The 20930-nt window shown below is 43.9% G+C and overlaps 1 protein-coding gene across 6 annotated transcripts in view; it reads left to right on the forward strand.

The window, feature by feature from the left end:
* FRAS1 (Fraser extracellular matrix complex subunit 1) overlaps positions 1-20930 on the forward strand; it is a 741777-nt gene that overhangs the window by 250548 nt on the left and 470299 nt on the right. For all 6 annotated transcript variants that reach the window (XM_033963431.1, XM_033963422.1, XM_033963441.1 and 3 more), the window contains 2 exons: positions 2027-2186; positions 13181-13314. In XM_033963431.1, coding sequence (XP_033819322.1) covers positions 2027-2186; positions 13181-13314 — 294 coding nt within the window. The remainder of the gene's footprint in view (positions 1-2026; positions 2187-13180; positions 13315-20930) is intronic.

Consider the following 20930-nt stretch of genomic DNA (forward strand, 5'->3'; position numbering starts at 1 on the left):
GAAAGATCAATTTAGATCTAAAAGAGTCATAGAAATACAATGTGAATAAAAATTAAGTAACAATATAGAATTTAACAGTGTTATAGAAATGCAATCGGATTGGTAGGATAGAATGTTCCTACTAATTGGGTTTTTGCCAGGTACTTAAGACCTGGGTTGGCCACTGTTGGAAACGGGATGCTGGGCTTGATGTTTGGTCTGTCTCCAGTATGGCAACTCTTACCCTATTTTGTTATTTTTAAATCTCCTATTAGTAAGGGAATTCGCTTTGCATTCTTATTTATGAATCATCATAACCACAGCCCACCCAAAAGAGGTGTTTAATAATTGAGCTGACTTCCAGTGTGAGAGAATCATTTTCATAGTAAGAGCCATAAGAATGTCGAGTAACTTAGGATGCCATTTGTCCAGTACATCGTGCAAAGCAAAAGAACGAAAGAGAACAATATCAAAAGATAACTGAGAAGAAATAGAATTCCTACGAGGGTCAGAGCTACTGTGTTTCCCCGATGATAAGGCAGGGCCATCAAATAAGACAGCCCCCCCTTTTTAGAAAAAATTGTAAAATAAGGCACCCCCCCCCCCCGCAAATAAGCCACCCACCGATACCTGCGCTTACCCAAATCGGGTGGTACGGTGGGTGACTCCGTGTGGTCCCTCCGTCTACCGCGGGGGTCGGCAACCCGCGGCTCCAGAGCCGCATGCGGCTCTTTTCCACCTTTGCCGTGGCTCCGGTAGTGTGTCACGCAGGCGTGCATCTTACAAGTGCGGCGTCGCGGCGGGAAATAGCGGCCGTGCCGCCGGACCAATCAGCAAGCAAGGCTTTCATCTGTGTAGTGCTGAGCTCACTGCTCAGCATGGCTATTTCCCGCTGCGACGCCGCACTTGTAAGATGCACGCCTGAAAAAGAAATCATCCTGGCCGGGGTCGGTGTCATGCTCCGGAGATCTACAGCCTTCCTATCTCCCTCTCCCTTCTACCTGCTTCCGGCCACATCCCCTGCTCCGCGGCTCTCTTCGGCAACTCAGCAGCAGCGATCGACACAAGCTTCTGACGTCGGGGCCTACCCTCTGCGAGTCCCGCTTGTTTCAACTTCCTTTTTCCACAAAGGCGGGACTCGTAGAGGGAAGGCCTCGATGTCGGCAGCTTGTCTTGATCACCGCTGCTGACAAGTTGCTGAAGAGAGCCGCGGAGCAGGGGGGTGTTGCCAGGTGCAGGTAGAAGGGAGAGGGCCAGATGCAGGACTCGTGGGTGAGGGAGCAGAAGAGAGAGAGAAAGGATAGAGATACAGAGGGGACATGAAAGGGTAAATAAGGCATCCCCCCGAAAATAAGCCCTAGAGCATATTTTGGCCTTCCAAAAAAAATAAGACAGTGTCTTACCATCGGGGAAACACGGTAGTTCTTCTGCGGCTGGTGATAAAAAAGCCTAACATGGCTTCATAAAAAGGGGAGGGGGGTATCAATTTTGCATTATAATTTCCAGAAAGATGTTATGTTCAACGTTTCATCAGGTAAAGGTTGCATATGATTAAGTCAAGTTAAGGATTCATTAAAACTTGCATTTTTTTTTTTTTGCCAATCAGATATGAGTTTCAGATCATTTGGTACTGCATACAAAGCTATAGCTAAATTAGAAGGCACAGAAAAGGGTGATCAAAATACTAAAGGGGATGCAACGATATCCTAGGAAAAAAATTTAAAAAGGTTTGGGCTCTTCAAGTTACATTTCCTGGGGGGGGGGGAGGGAGTTGGAGGAGGAGAGAAATGATAAGAGATCTTATATAATAATGAGTGGGATGGAATGGGTAAACACAAATCAACCATTTATTCTTTCAAAATGTACAAAGACTGGGGAACATGCTATGAAGTCACTAAGCAGTACATTTAAAATCAGAAAAAAAGTTTTCATAGTGTTTAAAAAAAAATAAAAAAGATGTGGCCAGGTTTCTGGAGTTTTGCGATATAAATTATTTGTCTTGTGCCTTTCCCTCATTTTTTTTTTTTTTTTGGTTCATTTATCGCAGCATGACACAGAATGGACAAACTCAGGATGTAGCGTGTGCTCCTGCGCAAATAGCAAGGTGACCTGTGTGCCAAAGCCCTGCCCAAGTATTTCCTGCCGTGGAGGGGAGAGAGAGTATGTGGCAAGAGGAGAGTGCTGTCCGCGATGTGTGGGCACAGGTGGTAAGTATGTGCCTTGTTCATCAAACGCTGCAATCAGTCTTGCATACGGTGACATCGGTCGCTTGATGGCATTTGATGTGCTGGATTGCTAATGGCGCAGAGGCTGAGCGTGCCAGTTGACTTGTGGTCCACAAACTATAGTTGACCGACTCTTTTCTGGTCTTGGACCCTTCACTGTGTGTCTTCTTCTGTTGCTTCTTGGGTTGGGGGCAGATCTTTTGCCCCTTATTTTCTTCCTTTCCTTCCCGATTGCTAATACAGTGTTCCCCTGGTTGTTCGTGGTCGGTGGTTCATGGTCCCGGTCATTCATGGTATTTTCTGACCGCGAACTGCCAACAAGGAGAGGGCAACAGGAGAGGCAGGAGAGAGCAGCTGGAGCGCCGCGAGTGCAGGAAATCACTTGCGGTATGCTCCTACTGCCTCTTCCTGCACTAAGTCGGGCTTTATCCAATCAGGAGCTGTTTTGACACGCAGCTCCTAATTGGATAAGGCCCAACTTAGTGCAGAAAGAGGCTGTCGGAGCATACCGCGAGTGATTTCCTGCACTCGCGGTGCTCCGGCTGCTCTCCCATGAAAAACTGTATTCTTCCATGCTCACCCATGAAAAACTGTATTCGCGGTTTTTCAAGATTCGTGGGGGTTCCTAGAACGGAACCCCTGCGAATATCAGGGGAGTACTGTAATTGTGAATTGCCTTGATATGTTACATGTTGGCGAAATATCAAAGCTAAATAAGCTAAATTAAAATATTCAGTTCTTCCATTTTCTGAATAAGCTCTTTTCTACTTTTCCATGTGAATGTTTTGCTCCAATTGCTGTGGACCCCTATACATAAGGATTTAATTATATATTTTACATTAATTGTTGGGGCTGGCAGCGTCCTCCTGCCCCTTTGAACTTCCAGCTGAATCAGGATGAGCCTCTTATAGGTCTGTGACATTGTGTGTCTTCATTCGTTCACAATGAACTGGGAATTCCACCCCCACCCCCGTTCCTCCTCTCTGGTTCTGGTCCAAATATTGCACTGAAAAACCTTCAGTCATGTAATTTCATTGAGTGTCCCCCATGTCTTTTAAATTTTTGAAAGACTAAAAAAATCAGTTCACTTTCACCTGTTCTACACCACTCAGGATTTTGTAAACCTCAATCATATTCCCCTTCAGCTGTCTCTTTTGCAAGTTGAAAAGCCTTAATTTCTTTAGCCTTTCCTCATAAAGAGGAACTACATCCCCTTTATCATTTTGTTTGCTCTTCCTTAAACCTTTTCTATTTCTGCTATATCTTTTTTTTTTAAGATACAGTGACCAGAACTGATCAGTATGCAAGGAGAGATTTAAGTAGGGAAACACTGGCACAGATGCTCTGTGATAAAGCAGATATCAGAGCCAGAAGAATTCCAAGAACACATAATCAGTAAAGATTTGAGATAAATCATAATGTCTTTGTATATTCAGGGGTGGGCAACAACCGTCCTCGAGAGCCACAAGCTACTTGGGTTTTCAAGATTTCCACAATAAATATGTATGAGATTGATCTGCACGTACTGCTTCCATTGTTTGTAAATAAATCTTATGCATATTCATTATGAAAATCTTGAAAGCTTGACTGAGTTGTGGCCCTCAAAGACTGTGGTTGCCCAATGTTGGTGTAATTAGTTGATGACACCCTACCTAGAATATTTAATCCAGTTCTGAAGGTGCTGTCTCTAAAAGGGAATAGGCAATGTGGAGGCAGTTTAGAGAAGAGCTAGTAAAAGTGCATATGAAAACATTGAAAGACCTATAGCAGAGAGACAAGGGAGATATGAGAGAGGAAAGAATGTTCTAGAATAAGAGGTCACAGTTGCTTAGAAGGGTAGACTGAGCAGCAACATTGAAACAAATTCTACAGCACTCCAAGTGGTTACACATAAATAGTACACCAGCGTGTGACCCGAGATGGAGTCACCCTGCAGGACTGGACTGAAACTAAGCAGGAACCAAAAATCAAAGGCACAATCATTGAAGTTCATAGGAAAATAATTCAATTTTACTCATTCCTTCATAAAGATAAGTAGTTCATAACTACAGCTGCAAAAAATGTCAGAATACCAAAACAGCAAAAATGCCAAAAGAGGCAAGAAAATAAAACAGCACAAAATAAAGTCCAAAATAGCAGCTGAGTTTTCAGCTCTCCTCAGAGCCAACACAAGCCTGCTCCCAAGCAGCTTGTTCAATTTTCCAACATACCATTCAGTGTATTGTTTTCAGCAATTCACAGTGCTTGAAAGAAGCAAATAAAATAAAGCCTCTGGCAACTTTATACTACTGCCAGGCAAGGAGAATGTCACAGGTTTTGTAAAGTAAAGCCTCAGGACTGGCTTTCAAAATTCCCACCCAGGGTGACAACAAAACCTCTCCCCAAATGACACTCCTAGCTTTCCAAAAACAATCAAAATAGTTCAAACAGGCAAGCAGTCAAAAATTCACACTCACTGTTTGCAGCTAGTAATTAGATCCACCTGCATGGGCTCAGGAAAATCAGTATCACACTCTGCCAAACTTTCTTGACAATCCATGGGTTCCACATCCAACACTGGCAGCTCCTCAGCTTGTCCAGCTTCCATTAACTCCATGGGTATGGGTCTATTGCTCCTGCTTGGCCCAGGGGGTTCCTCAGGGAGGCAAGGCTTGAACCTCCTCCCTAGCCGGCCTGCCTGTCTAATCTCCACTGCTGGCTTACATACTCTAGGGCCCCGCCCTACTCTGGCTGAGTCAGCAGTGTACCAGGAAGTTCTTGAGCTCCCCCAGTGGTGGCTTGGGTACAGCTCACCTATCTCATTCTCAGCTATATCAGGCTCACTATGGTGATCAAAGGAAATATTATCTGAATCCTGACCAGGAGAGACCTTGGAATTTGCCTTCTGGGTTTTCCCTTTTACTTTTACTCCTGAACTAACTGGGACCTTGGCATGCTTTGTGTCCGCCTGGTCACAATGCATGGAGTCACCTTCCAATTTGGGACAGTGGAGACAAAATGACACAATAACCGAGACAAAATACAGTATATACCTGAATATAAACCAAGATTTTGGGGCCCAAAAATGGGGGGGTCTCAGTTTATATTCGGGTCATTGCTGACCTGCCTCCTCCCGAACCTGTTGCAGGCCTCTGCCAGGCCTGCCTTGAGACTTGGTGGTCCAGCGGTGGGCCGGGACAGGAGGTATCCCTTCTATCTCCTGTCCTGGCTGACTTTACTAACTTTTACCTCCCTCCCCGTCCCCGGTATACCTTTTAAAATCCCTGGTGGTCCAGCGGTGCATCCTTCCCACCCCTGTCCCAGCAGATTCTAAGAATTTTTACCACCCTCTTGCCTCCCCTGCATACCTTTAGAATCCCTGGTGGTCCAGTGGTGAACCGCGACAGGGGCAACATTTCTTTGCTCCTGCCCATGCAGAGCCACTAGCTGATTGGGTCCCGTGAGTTCTCGCGGAACCGTGAGAGCTCATGGCAGCCAATCAGCTAGGGGCTTTGCATGGGCAGGAGCAAAGGAAGTTCACTCCTGCCACGGTTCACCGCTAGACCACCAGGGATTTTAAAGATACACGGGGGAGGCGGGAGGGAGGCAAAAATTCTCAGAATCAGCAGGAACAGGAGGCGGGAGGGATCACTGCTATCCCGGCCCACCGCTGGACCACCAGGACTTACAGCAGTCCCAGTGGAGGCCTGCAAGGCATTGGGAGGGAGGTGGGACAGGGTACAGAACCTGGCAGGCAGGGAGCAGAGACTTACAGGGGAGGGAGGGAGGAGGAACAGAGTGCAGAGTCTGGCAGGACAGGGCAAGGCACTGCACCTGAATACTTACCCCACGGTTTATATTCAAGTCAAGCTTTTTTTCTCCTTTTTATGGGGGAAAAAGGTTACCTCGGTTTATATTTGAGTATATATGGTAACACTGTAACTAAATTCAAGAGAGCTTAGTGAAGCAAGGTGAAAGCCAGATATTGGCTGAGGTGGATCTATGACATCTTGAAGAAAATCTTGCACTTATGTTTTTCATTGCAGGCCCAACTATACAGAATACCTTTCCTTTGGATATAAGGCAGTTGAATTCACTATTGTCTTTTAGAAAACATCTTAAAGCTTTTCTATTTCAACCAGCTTTTACTTGATTTTTATTTGGCTCTGATGTAAGATTAAACGGTATGTAAGTTTGTTAGTTTAGTGAATCTACTAGTTTTATTTAGAATTTTATTGATATTTTATAATGTTTTAGAAATTGTAAATGTGCATGTGAGCTTGTAATCCTTTGATAAGCAGGATATAAATCCTTTAAACAAAGTAATAAATAAATCAATAAAACTGAAAAGACTTGCAGAGCTTAATTGCCTTCCTTTTCCCTCCTACTTTATCTTTTTCTGTACCTCATGGCTCCTGCTCCTAGCCCATAACTCTAACAAAAGAGGCCTCTTCACCTTCACCTTTGAGTACATTGCATGCTGGCGTCATTCCTGAAAGTGTTCTCCCTGCATTAACGAAAAGCAGGTCTGCAGCTTCACTTTGAAATTTTTCCCAGGATACCATTTCCGAGTAAAAATACATTCATACTTTTGAAAATTAACCCCCCCTGTTCCATCCTCACCCTCTATACCCATTCCCCATACAGGTTTTTGTTTATTAAAGTTTGATATACTGCTAAATATAAATAAAGATTAAAGTGGCTTACAATTTAAAAATTCATGTAGGAGGATCCAAGATGGCTGCACACACCTGATGCAGGGGAGGTCTCTTCAGAGCATTCTCTTGTTTTCTTCATTTTTCCCTCTTGAGGTGAAAATTTCCTTTCTCCATGCCGCTGGAAGTGCCGCTGGAGCCTTACAACTCCCCAAATCCACTTCGCTCAGCACAATGGTATTCTTCTCTTCTATCGACCTCCAATTTCTTGGAATAGATCTTCTTCCTCAGTTTTAGATATGATAGCCAATGTTTCAATAAAATTTCATAGACTACTGGTGTTAGGCGACCTAAATCTACGTCTTGAAGACATTTCTAATAGAGTCGTTTCCAAATAGCCTTTGACAAGATACCTCATGAACATCTACTCCGGAAACTGAAGAACCATGGGGTGGACGGAGACGTGCATAGATGGATCAGAAACTGGTTGGCGGGTAGGAAACAGAGGGTAGGGGTGAAGGGCCACTACTCGGACTGGAGGAGGGTCACGAGTGGTGTTCCGCAGGGCTCGGTGCTCGGTCCACTGCTATTTAACATATTCATAAATGATCTAGAAACAGGGACGAAGTGTAAGATAATAAAATTTGCGGACGACACCAAACTATTTAGTGGAGCTCGGACTAAAGAGGACTATGAAGAATTGCAAAAGGACTTGAACAAACTAGGGGAATGGGCAACGAGATGGCAGATGAAGTTCAACTTTGAGAAATGTAAAGTATTGCATGTGGGTAGCAGAAACCCGAGGTACAACTATAAGATGGGAGGGATGTTATTGAATGAGAGTACCCAAGAAAGGGACTTGGGGGTAATGGTGGACATGACAAAGAAGCCGACGGCACAGTTTGCAGCGGCCGCTAAGAGAATGCTAGGTATAATCAAGAAGGGTATTACAACCAGAACAAAAGAAGTTATCCTGCCGTTGTATCGGGCAATGATGCGCCCGCACCTGGAATACTGCGTCCAATATTGGTCGCCGTACCTTAAGAAGGATATGGCGTTACTCGAGAGGGTTCGGAGGAGAGCGACACGTGTAATAAAAGGGATGGAAAACCTTTCATACGCGGAGAGATTGGAGAAACTGGGTCTCTTTTCCCTGGAGAAGAGGAGACTTAGAGGGGATATGATAGAGACTTATAAGATCATGAAGGGCATAGAGAGAGTAAAGAGGGACAGATTCTTCAAACTTTCAAAAAATAAAATAACAAGAGGGCATTCGGAAAAGTTGAAAGGGGACAGATTGAAAACAAATGCTAGGAAGTTCTTCTTTACCCAACGTGTGGTGGACACCTGGAATGCGCTTCCAGAGGATGTAATAGGGCAGAGTATGGTACTGGGGTTTAAGAAAGGATTGGACGATTTCCTGCTGGAAAAGGGGATAGAAGGATATAGATAGAGAATTACTGCACAGGGCCTGGACCTGTTGGGCCGCCGCGTGAGCGGACTGCTGGGCACGATGGACCTCAGGTCTGACCCAGCGGAGGCATTGCATATGTTCTTACTCTTTTTCTTTAGTCATTAGGCTTTTCACTTTTACCTTTCACTTCAACCCATGAAAAAGGTCATTCATTGGATATTGTTAGCTTCTTTGATCAGACCCCCCCCCCAACAGACTTTTATTGATTCTGCTCGCTGTCAACCAGTCCTTTGGACAGATCATTATCTTGGTGAGTTCTCGCTCCCTATTTTTATGTCCCCCATCCCGACACAATTTTTACCAAAGAAAACTGTTACCTTTAGAAAGAAAATTTGTCCAGAATCTTTCTGGCCTCAAGTTTTAACTTCCCTTCCTGGCTCCCCCCAGGGAATATCCCATTGATGTAATTTGGCCTAAGTGGAATTCTTCTACAGAATATATTTATCATTCTTTAGCGCCAGGGCTCCTTTTACTAAGGTGCGCTAGCGTTTTTAGCGCATGCACAAGATTAGCACACGCTATAGCGCACACTAGCTGAAAAATTACTGCCTGCTTAAAATTAGCGCGCAAAAAAAACGTTAGCACACCTTTTTAAAAGGAGCCCTAAAAGTATCACAGATGCTTGGGATGCACCTTGGTTTTTACCTCTCCATAGAGTTTTGAAACAAAACTGTAGAAAGTTAGAAAAGAAATGGAAAAAATCTTGCTCAGATCTGGATAAATCAATTTGGAGATGTGCAGTCAGATCTTACAATCTTGAACTCAGGAAAGTGAGAAAATCCTATCCTATATAATAAAAGGTTAGTGGCGCATGCGCTTTTAAAAAAGCGTGATTACTATGGCCGTGGTGTGTGATCCGTGGCCGTGTTCCATTTTAGAACCCGGCCAATGATCACTCTGGCCACTCCCCTCCTCCCGCCCTCACTAACCCGAAGGAAGCTCAACAGACCTCCCGCCCTCACCTCACCAACCCGAAGCAACCTGGACCATACCTCCCTCCCTCGCTCACCGCTGCTGTCGCTGCTGCTGCCGCTGATCCTCCTCTTTGGGGCAGCCTGTGATCGTGGCCGGCTTTGGCGGGCCTTGCGGGCTGCTTTCCGGCCTCGGTGGCACGTTCCCTCTGACGCATGGGATTGTGTCGGGGGGGAGCGTGCTTCCGGGTTGGGGAGCGGCCTGCGAAGTTCGCTAGGGCCGGCCACCACGATCGCGGCCTGCTTTGAAGAGGAGCAGGCCAGAAGACGCTGGGATGAAGGGAGGGTAAGCAGGGGGATTAATTCAGGGGGCCAGAGGGAGAGGGAAAGGGGCCATGGAGAGATAGGGAGAGGGAAAGGGGGCTGCTTTGGGGGGGGAGGTGTGCTGGGGACACCTTAGTTTTATTCTGGGAGGAAGACAGTAGGGGCCATGGAGAGATAGGGAGAGGGAAAGGGGGCTGCTTTGGGGGAGGGGCGTGCTGGGGGGAGACAGAAGGGGCCATGGAGAGATAGGGAGAGGGAAAGGGGGCTGCTTTGGGTGGGAGGTGTGTGCTGGGGCAGACACCTTTGCTCGGGGGGGGGGGAGAGACAGAAGGACACAGACAGCGGCCAAGGAGAGAGAGATAAAGAAACACAGACACACAGACACTCTATTCTTGCACCCGTTAATGTAACAGGCTTAAAGACTAGTTATGGTTATAAAATAGCTAAATCCAATAATCAGAGTGGTACCCTTTTAAGCTCTGGCATTCCTTGACCAATACTGATTCTAAAATTGATCACTCCTCATCTTCTGCTGAAACCTTAGCTTGCTTTTTTCAAGAAAAATTTCTCTTATTAGATAATCTTTTCCTATGAGCGAAATTGAGCATCTCCCTAAACATTTTAAACACTTTACACAGAGGAAACACCTGTTGACTGCTATTGGCATTCATTCACTTCAGTATTTGAACTTCAAGTTTCTAGATTGTGTGAAAGGATGCTTGTGTATCTCAACGCCGAAGGCAGCCGGTTAGCAGCAGGACAGGAACTTGGAAAGTTTGCTCCTGCCCGCTGCACCTCCACCGTGGATCACTAAGATGAGGTACCGTATGAGGCTAGGGCAGGGAGGGAGGTGGGGGCAGAGCCTGGAAGGAAGGGAGGGAGGGTGCAGAGTCTGGAAGGAAGGGGGATGGTGCAATGCCTGACAGGGGAGAGAGGTAAGGGTGCTGGGTGCAGAGCCTGATATGGGAGGGGAGGATGGAAGTGGCTGGGTGCAGAGTCTGATGGGGCAGGACACTAGAATATTAAGCCGCCCGACTTATATTTGAGTCAACTATTTTTCCTCCTTTTGGGGGGGAAAAGGGGGTCTCGACTTGTATTCGGATCAACTTATATTCGAGTATATACAGTATTATGGTTAGGCCCAAAATTGGACTTTCTCCCTATTTCTGTAGCTTTAGTTTCTGGATCCTCTCTACAGACTGAGTTTTCTGCCAAGGTTTTGGGAGTCCTTTTTGACTCTTCTCTCATTTTTAAGGATCAAATTAACTCTGTGGTCAAGAAATGTTTTTTTAATCATCACTTTTCCACCTTAGTTCAGTCAATTATATCATCTCGCCTCAATTATTGCAATGTTATTTACCTCAGTATTACAAAAACTTGCCTTTATAGGTTGCAATAAATTCAAAATATTGCTGTGAAATTGATTTTTGGGAAACATAAATTTGATCACGTGATGCCGTTACTTCAGAGTCTTCATTGGCTCCTGGTTTGTCTTAGAGTTCAATTTAAATGTGCCTGTGTTGTTTTTAAAATCCTATATGATATTTTTACTCCTCTCCTTCCCCTATCCTGGAATGCTTATAGATTCTCTTTTGCAAGAGGTGACCAACAATTCAAACTATCTCTTCCTTCCAAAAAAGGGATTAAAGGAGTCAAGTCTTGTAGTCAATCTCTGATTTTTAAGCTATCCCAACTTTGGAATGATCTTCCACTTCTTTTAAGGAGTTCTGGCTCACTTCAATCTTTTTGCAAATCTTTAAAAACCACTTTATTTACTGAACACTTTGAAAATTAACTTCTTCAAATTTAGTCTTATTCTTTTATGTTTTTTACTTGTTAACTTAACTACTGTAAACCGAGTCGAGCTTTCCTTGAATGATGATTCGGTATATAAAGTCAAGCATTAGATTAGATTAGGCTTCAACGTGAGACGACGTTAGAGAGACGCAGGCAGGAGACACTGGTAGCGAGTTAAGCCACGGCGGATATCCAAGGGTTGGATGTTAATCTAAGCTCCGACCATAGAGCTCCTCCTCCCCAGTTGCCGAGTCTCACTTCATCAGATGCGGTTGTAAATCCTTTCCCGGAAGCTTTAATGTCAACTCTGGTGGAGTTAGATTCTTCTTGTTGTGAGGAGGGTCTAGTGAAGGACGCTGCAATATTTCCAACCTCTGAGCAGGAGCAGATCCCTAATAGAGGTCTTCAGGAGAAGAAGCAGAATGGTAAGCAATTTAAAACTGTGCAATTACAAATATGTTCCTTGGCTATGCCCTCAGAAGTGACTTTAGGCTCATTATAGGATTTGGTGGCGAATTTAGGGAAATCTTTATGCCTTCAAATTCATTGTCTGGAGGGAAGAATAACTCAACAAGAAAAAGATTTGAATGGAATTAAAGTCGAAATAGATTCTTCAAGGACTCACTCAGATAGATACAATTGATAAAGACTTGAAAGAGATACATCAAATTCTTGAAACTATGATTAAAGATAATATGAACTTGAGGAGGAAAATAGAAATATTAGAAAATAATTTTCAGATCAATAATTTGTGATTTTTGATTTTACCACAGGTGTTTGCAGTGACACCAAGGGAAATGTTGAAAAGATATTTCTTGGAAGCTTTGTTGGTATCAGAGGACTCAATTCCTCCCTTCTCACAGGTCTATTCCAATTAAAAGATAACAAGATCAACAGAATCCTAATCAAAATGAAAATGAAGAACAGTTAGATATTTCAACAATTTTGGAGACCCCTGATAAAGAGGTAGCCAAACCTTCATCATTAGTGGCTTCAGTGGCACTTTTGCCAGATAAAATGTGGATTTTGAAAATGTTCTTCAAGAACAGACATAAGGAATTTTTAGGGCTTAAGATTCAAATATTTCCTGATGTATCTCGTGATACACAAAAACAAAGGCGTCAGTTCTTGCTTTTGAAACCTGGAGTCACTCATTGGAAGGATTTTTTTATTTGCGATATCCTTGTAAATGCATAGTTAAGAATCGTTCCATGAAGTATGTGCTTTTTGAGCCTTCTCATTTAACTGCTTTCCTATCCATGAAACGTCTTAAGGGAGAAGAAAGTACGAGCTTTTAAAGGTGATTGAAAGTCTCCGGAAACCAGGCATCAGATGTTTTGTTTTGGGGTTTTTTTCTAGATTGTTCTAGTAATTTCTTCAGAATTCCACTTTAATGTAATCTTGGATCCTAATTGTGGACTTAAGAATGATTTAGTTAATAATTTTCCTTAATGCATTTTTATTTTCTTGACCTTTAATATGACTTTATTGATCTTTTCTGTACAAGATTTAAATGCTTGATAAATAATTGAAATTTGATAAATAAAATTTTTTTTAAAAAAGTCTGTAGAAAAGAACTCCATTCTTTAGCTAGTATGTTCTAAATCATACACACCTTAGAACCCCCACATTACCTCACTTCTCCACCCCCTCCCATATAAACATCAGCAATCATGGCATTGAGTGAGCACTTTTACCCGGGCATAAGGTGAACAGTTTTATTAAAGTTCCTTTCTGTGGGTAAAGCAGTGTTTTACAGTATTTGTAGAAACGACTTTAAAAATGATCCTGTCTGTAGAAAACAACATAAGGTGCAAGTGTGTATGTGCTTCGCAGGGCCCTGCTCCTTTGGTGGTCGCGTGCTTCATGATGGTGAGGAGTGGCAGATGAGCCGTTGTGCAAAGTGTGTGTGCAGGAGTGGTGCAGTGCAGTGCTTCACTGTGGAGTGCCCGCCCTTGATCTGTGACCAGGTAAGAGGATCTGAGCATCATGGCACGCTTTAGCACGGTATACCATTTTGCAGCACCAAACCTAGGCAGTCTTTATTTTTGAAGAATTAGAAAAAGATGATGATTAAGGAAAGAGTACGCTTCTAGGTTATTGAGAAAGTAGTATTGAGCCAAGTGGAAGAACATATTGAACATATAAATGACCTAAATAATTTTCAGTTCGGTTTTAGAGTTGCACATAGTGTATGAATTTTAAAATGACTATTTTTTTGATTGTTTTAATTGGAATGTTTTGTATGTGTTTGAATTATTGTGTTTGTTGATTGGAACCACCTAAGTATTAGGCAGGAGCAAAGTTTTTAAATAAGGTGATTTGAAAGAATAGATTGTCTTTTATATGTAGCTGTCCATAACACAAAAACACGTCCTAGAGCTTATGTATTATTTCAAGAGAGACTCTGATAAGTAATTACATGCAGCCCGTTATGACTGAGAATTTGCCTTCCAAGTTACTGTTGACTTTTTTTTTTTTTTTAAAGTGTTACTCCGGCAATTCCCCTGTACATTTAGGAATAGCCATATTTGAAACAATTTCACCAGCCACCTGACACATAACTAACCTGATTGGTTCATATGCACCGTGTACATAATGGAGATAATTTTATTTGTTTAAAAATTTAAATACCGCATACAACGTCAACTCCAACGTCAACTCCAACGCCAAGAACATGCAGAAATGGCAATATTATAATCACCTTTGCACTTAGGTAGCCACATAATGCACGCAAATGATGCCTTACGAAATTTCAATCCATATACAAGTACGTGTGTTTTTAGTATGGCACTTGCACACTCACAATGAAAGAGCATGGCATTTGGGGGGGGGAGGGAACATGGACAGTGTGAGCAAGTGCTATGTGGCTGTGGGTGAGGGGCTTTTTGGAAATTTGCTTTCAGTGTTATAAAATACTGTTAGGAATCGCCATGCCCGAAATTTGGGCATGGAATTGGCTCTATGCGCCATTCTATAAGAACAATCAACCCAGCGCATCCTTTATTAAATAGTGTGTGATACCAATATTTTGCAGTACTTGTACTTGGACGCCATTTATTGAATCCATATTCTGTAGTGCTGTGTATTTAATCAACACCACTGAATTTGTTCATTGCTACAAAATCCTTAGTGTGTCTCTGTTGCTTTGTTTGTTTGTTATTGTGCTTTTCTTTAGTTATTATTTTATTTTTAATACTGTTGTTTATTCCCACCTGTGGACCCTTTTATCAAGCACTGGATTCTCTCACCTACACCCTTTCACTGCATGCTTACCCCCAAATTCTCTATATGGCACATAGCCAATGTGTGTGCACAACTTAATTGATTAATTGATTTAATTAGCATGATTGCCAATTAACACCTATTAAGTGACAATAATTGACATCAATTAGAAGTTGGTAGACACATTGCGCAAAGGCCTAGATTCACTAAAGACATGGATTGGATCGGATCTGTGAGGGATCCAATTCGATCTGTGTCTGGGGGGGCTGATTCACGAATCGCCCTCATGCAAATGAGGGCGATCGGAATCATGCCCCCAACCACCTGCCCAGATTGCTCTATAGCGATCCCAACGCATGTGCAGACCATCTGTAGATGGTCTGCGCATGCGCTGACCCTCCATGCCCGACAGAGCTAAATTTTACTTTTTTAAACTTTTTTTGCAAGCCTGTGGTTTTAACCTGCTTTAAACCTGTGGGTTAAAACCATGGGCTTGCACAGCAGGGAAGGGCAGGAGAGTCAGGGAGAATCAGGCAGGAGATTCGGGGCAGAGCAGGGCGCAGGAGAATCACGGCTTCGGAGCAGAGAGCAGGAGACTCAGAGCAGAGCACGACACAAGAGAATTGTGGCTTCGGAGCAGAGAGCAGGAGATTCAGGGCAGAGCAGGGCACATGAGAATTGCAGCTTCGGGACAGAGAGCAGGAAATTCGGGGCAGAGAGCAGGATATGCAGTCGGAAACCACTGAACGACTGGTCCCCAGCAGTCGCTTGTTTGCTGATCGGCCAGCTCAGTCAGTGTTGCTTTTTTTTTTTTTTTTTTTGTGAATCGCTGCCTGCCTACATTTGAATGTCGGGTCGAAGGGAAATCGGGTTGCAAAGGGGTTGCTAAATGGTCAGAACTTGATTGGTGGGCTTAGTGAATCTAGCCCAAAGTGTTAGGTGCCATGTACAGTGTGAGAATCTGAAAGGGGGCATGGTCAGGGGCGGAGTTGGGCATTCCATAAATAGATTGTAACCTACCCTCTCTAACTGCAGTCCATATGTATTTTTCATACAGTTCTTCACTGTCAGTTTAATTTCCATCCTATAAGTTCACATAGAATTTTTCTTTTTTCAACCATCTTTATTTTCTCTTCTTTATTAATTTCCAGGTACTTTAGTTAGATTGTGAGCCTTCGGGACAGTAAGGGAATTTTTTAAGTACCTTCTTACTTCTCATTTATAATCTTAATGTATATTTTCTTCAAACCGCTTAGAACCTAATGGATGTAGCGGTATATAAGAAATAAATTACATTACATTACATTCCTAAAAGTTATGCACCGACCAATGCGTCGGCACCTTAGCTGCAAGCATTTAGGCCTGGTATTAGCTGCGTTATATGCTCTCTTAGGCTTCCACGGCTGGCATCATGCTTGTTGCAGTTTTCTGGGTCAGTTCTACCTGACCAGGCCTGGCGATACCTGGAAAACTGCAACAAGCTTGATGCCAGCCGCAGAAGCCTAAGAGAGCATATAACCCAGTTTTACGGGGAGAACATCTTTAAACTCGCCAGAGAATTTTCCTTTCTACGGGAGAAAGAGACCAACTGATTTTCCCACCAAAATTCAAATTTGGGACCAACGGATTTTCCCACAAAAATTCAAATTGGTGACCAATGGACTTTCCTGCTTCATTACAAGCTCTAACCAATCGGGTCTGAGGACCTATTATAGATAAAGACCAACTGCAGACTTCACAGCATATCCTGAGGAAAGTCACAGAATGATAGCTAAAACGTCAGTTCTACCTGACCAGGTGCGGCAAGACCCAGAAAACTGCAACGAGTGGAGGTCTAACTGATTTACCCAGAGTCGCACAGAACAGCAGTGGGAACTGAACCTAGTTCTTCTAGTCCTCAGGCCATTGCACTAACTGTTAGACTGTTCCTCCACTCCATGTGTTCTTGATTAATGTGGAAGCAGTTAATATTGGCTGTTTAGGAGGCAGGAAGGGCCTGATTCTATATAAGTTGCCTAAAATATTGGCGCAGACAAGTAAGGCACTGAGCCTGATTGTATAAAAGTTAGGTGCACTATGCCGTCTAAGTGGTGTTAGGTGTCGCAAACCATCCTAACTTTAGGCACACTGTATTTTTGCCGGGTTTTTCTATGCCTAAATACCTGCATCTAAATTAGGCGCATGGTTAAAAAAGAGGCGCCTGACTCAAAAACACGATCATGATCCACCCGTAACCATGCCCACTTTAAGATAGGCACTTTGGACTAGGCACCTACTTTTTATAGAATCATGTTTTTTGAATTAGGCGCCTTTCCAATTAAATCCAAATAATGGCAATTATGAGGTGTATCGCCACACTACACTCTGATGTCTGGTCACTGAAATACTTCTCCGCTGCTGCAATCACCTCCGAAACACTCAAAAATCAGTTAGCTTAGCAGGGTTTAAAAAAAGGTTCGAATAATTTCCTAAAAGAGATGCCCATAGGGTGTTATTGAGATGGCTTGGTGACATCCACTACTTACTCCTAGGGTAAGGAGCATAAAATTTGTTTACTACTTGGGATCTAACTAGGTACTGGAGACTTGGGTTGGCCACTGTTGGAAACAAGATAATGGGCTTGATGGACCTTCGGTCTGTCCCACTATGGCAGTTCTTATGTGGGGTTAAGTTCCAGTTATTGTCGCTGATTAAGCTTATTAACCAATTAAGTTAGGTTCCTACATTAGCTAGGTGCACCGATATAAGTACTTAACTTAGGTGGACTATATAGAATTTGTCAGTAAGTGGTCCCATGTTAACTCTGTCAGGCATTAGTGAGGGGTTAGGTGCCATCGACTCGTGTTGGAGTCCTAGCGACTTGATGAACACAGGATGTCCGGGGCGGTACTTGGAGAGACCTCCCAGGAAAGGGACTTGGGAGTTCTGATCGACAAGTCGATAAAGCTGTCCACGCAATGTGCGGCGGCAGCAAAAAGGGCAAACAGAATGCTAGGAATGATAAAGAAGGGGATCACGAACAGACCAGAGAAGGTTATCATGCCGCTGTACCGGGCCATGGTGCACCCTACCTGGAGTACTGTGCCCAGCACTGGTCGCCGTACATGAAGAAGGACACGGTACTACTCGTAAGGGTCCAGAGAAGAGCGACTAAGATGGTTAAGGGGTTGGAGGAGCTGCCGTACAGCGAAAGTATAAAGAAACTGGGCCTCTTCTCCCTCAAACAGAGGAGATTGAGAGGGGACATGATCGAAACATTCAAGGTACTGAAGGGGATAGACTTAGTAGATAAGGACAGATTGTTCATCCTCTCCAAGGTAGGAAGAATGAGAGGGCATTCTCTAAAATTGAAAGGGGATAGATTCCGTACGAATGTAAGGAAGTTCTTCTTCACCCAGAGAGTGGTAGAAAGCTGGAACGCTCTTCCGGAGGCTGTCATAGGGGAAAACACCCTCCAGAGATTCAAGACAAAGTTAGACAAGTTTCTGCTGAACAAGAACGGACGCTGGTAGGGCTAGTCTCGATTAGAGTGCTGGTCTTTGACCAGAGGGCTGCTGCGTGAGCGGACTGCTGGGCACGATGGACCACTGGTCTGACCGAGCAGCGGCAATTCTTATGTTCTTATGTTATGTTCTTATCAAGTTTTCGTGGCAGAATACAGAAGTAGATTGCCAGGCCTTTCTTCTGCGCAGTATAAATTTAATGTTGTCGCATCAAACATGATCCACCGCCTCCAACACTGCTGATACATTATTATTCTGACATCTCCGCCGTAACCTGTCTGCCTTGGGAGGCCCTGCTGGTAGTAAACCTACTGATGGTGTAGCTTTCATCTTCTCAGATGCGTGCAAGCCCCAGTGGCACGACAAGCCCATGTACCGTGACTGGAGTTGTGATTATACAACTAGATCTCACCGCAGCATTTGATCTGGTAACCACGACATCCTGCTACAAATACTAGATACAATAGGAATCACAGGCAAAATATACACATAGTTTCAAGGATTCCTACAAACCAGGACCTACAGAGTAAAGATAAACAAAGAAAAATCAGAACCATGGTCCAATTCCTGTGGCGTACCCCAAGGCTCGCCATTATCCCCAACACTCTTCAATCTCTACATTGCATCCCTTGGCACCTGCCTAGACAAAATAGGCTTAACCTTCTATAGCTATGCAGACGACATCACCATTCTCCTTTCTTTTGATCAGCCAACGCCCACCATTACAGACACACTACACAGAACTCTAGAAACAGTGGCAACATGGATGAAAGACCACAAACTTAAACTGAACCCAGACAAAACAAAATTCATACTTCTTGAAAAAAATAAAACCCCAACCATAATAAACCTAGTAATAAACTCAATCACATACTCCGTTAAACCTACTCTAAAACTTCTGGGAATGATGATAGACAGATGCTGCACCATGCAACCACAAATCAACAAAACAATACAGAAATCATTTGCGGTAATGAGAAATCTAAGGCAAGTTCAAAAATTCTATAACAGAAAACAATTCCAGCTCATGGTCCAGTCCCTCGTCCTAGGTCTCCTCGACTACTGCAACATTCTCTATCTCCCCTGCCCCGCAACAATGATAAAACAACTACAAACACAGCCCTGAGACTAATCTATTCACTAAGAAAACACGACTACATCACCGAGGCATACCTCGACTCCCACTGACTCCCAATTCAAGCAAGAATATTATTTAAATTCTACTGTCTATTATTTAAATCCATAAATGGTGACAGTCCAGCCTACTTAAACAACTGCCTAATCCAAACTACCACAACCGACACAAGAGAACCCAGACACCATTCACATACCCCCCAATCAGAGACATCAAACAGAAAAAAAACTGTACGATGGCCTTCTAGCCACACAGGCAGCAAAACTAGACTATCAACTCTCCAATCTACTAATCACGACCCCAGACTACAAAACTTTCAGAAAAGAAATAAAAACCCTGCTATTCAAGAAATCCATGAAGACTAACACTGTAAGAAACATTTCAATCCTCTGAAGCAACCTGCTCTACTCTGTAACACCTCTGGACATGTCCAGAAATCCTCTTCTGTAATAAAAATCACTAATGTAATGTAAGTGCATTGTATTAACTGCCAAATGCCTTCCACACCCACTCTGTGCCCGTTCCTCCCCTATACAAAAAGCACTCAATGACCTATTTACCTCACACTAACTGTGAAAATACTGCAAAGCTCCTTAACCCAGCTCTGTGCTGGAACTTCATATACTGCCTTTCTGTGATTACAATCAAAGCAATTTACTTATTACATACAATGAAGGGTTAAGTGACTCGCCCAGAGTCCCAGGGAGCTTCTTTGGGATTCAAACCCAGTTCTTCCCCAACACACAATGATGATTATGCCAAAATATATACGGTGGAACCTTGGTTTACGAGCATAATTCGTTCCAGAAGCATGCTCGTAAACCAAAGTGCTCGTATATCAAAGCGAGTTTCCCCATAGAAAGTAAGGGAAACTCGCTTGATTCGTTCCTGATCCCCAAAACAGGCCTATGTCTTTTTTGTGGTCCAACACTTCTCCCACTCCCTGTTTCAGCATTTCTCCCTCTTCTCCCCTTTCTTTCCATTACCACAGACAATCTTTCCCTTTTCTTATTTTCCAATCATCTTTCTCTCTTCGCTTCCCCCATCCCTCCCTTTTTCTTCCTCACCTCCCTCATGGTGCCGAAGGTAGCTGTCATTGTCTCTCCAGGAAGTCAAGCAAAAAATGTCCAAACTGGGTGAAGTCAATGAGCGCCAGCATCCAGGAGCATGAGCAGGCGCCACAGCACGCGGCCGTCATAATCGAGCAGGGGCGCGTGGGCAGCGGAGGGGGAGGCGGGGCTTGGGGGCAGGCAGCACTGAGCCGTTCTCCACTGGCGGCGCATCCTGGCATCTGTGGTCCGTGGCCATCCCAAGCCGGGTCTGCTGTGGCTTCACCCTCTCCCCTCCTGCTATGACTTCTTAATCGACGAAGATTCCTCCCCCCTCTCGCACCCGAACAAGAGTAAGCGCCCGACTTGCACTATCAGAGCACGACACCGCAGAGGAAAAGCTGCAGCAGGAGCACAGTCAGGTGTGTGTCCTCGGCTGGGAAAAGTCAAGTTTGACTAGGAGAGAGAAAGTGGAGAAGCTTTTGGAATGGCAACTGATGGAGTTATCCAATTCCCACTTCAAAGTTATAAAAGTTTGTTTGGCTGTTGCAAGGAGAGAGATTATACAATTGCACGCCTCTCAGAAGCAGAAGGAGACCCACAGAGCCGGCCCACAGACACCCACCTCCCTTTCCGGCAGGCCAGGTAGCTTGTTGATTGAATCAATGCTTGGT

This window comes from Geotrypetes seraphini, chromosome 1, assembly GCF_902459505.1.
Source record: "Geotrypetes seraphini chromosome 1, aGeoSer1.1, whole genome shotgun sequence".
Classification (NCBI taxonomy): Eukaryota; Metazoa; Chordata; class Amphibia; order Gymnophiona; family Dermophiidae; genus Geotrypetes; species Geotrypetes seraphini.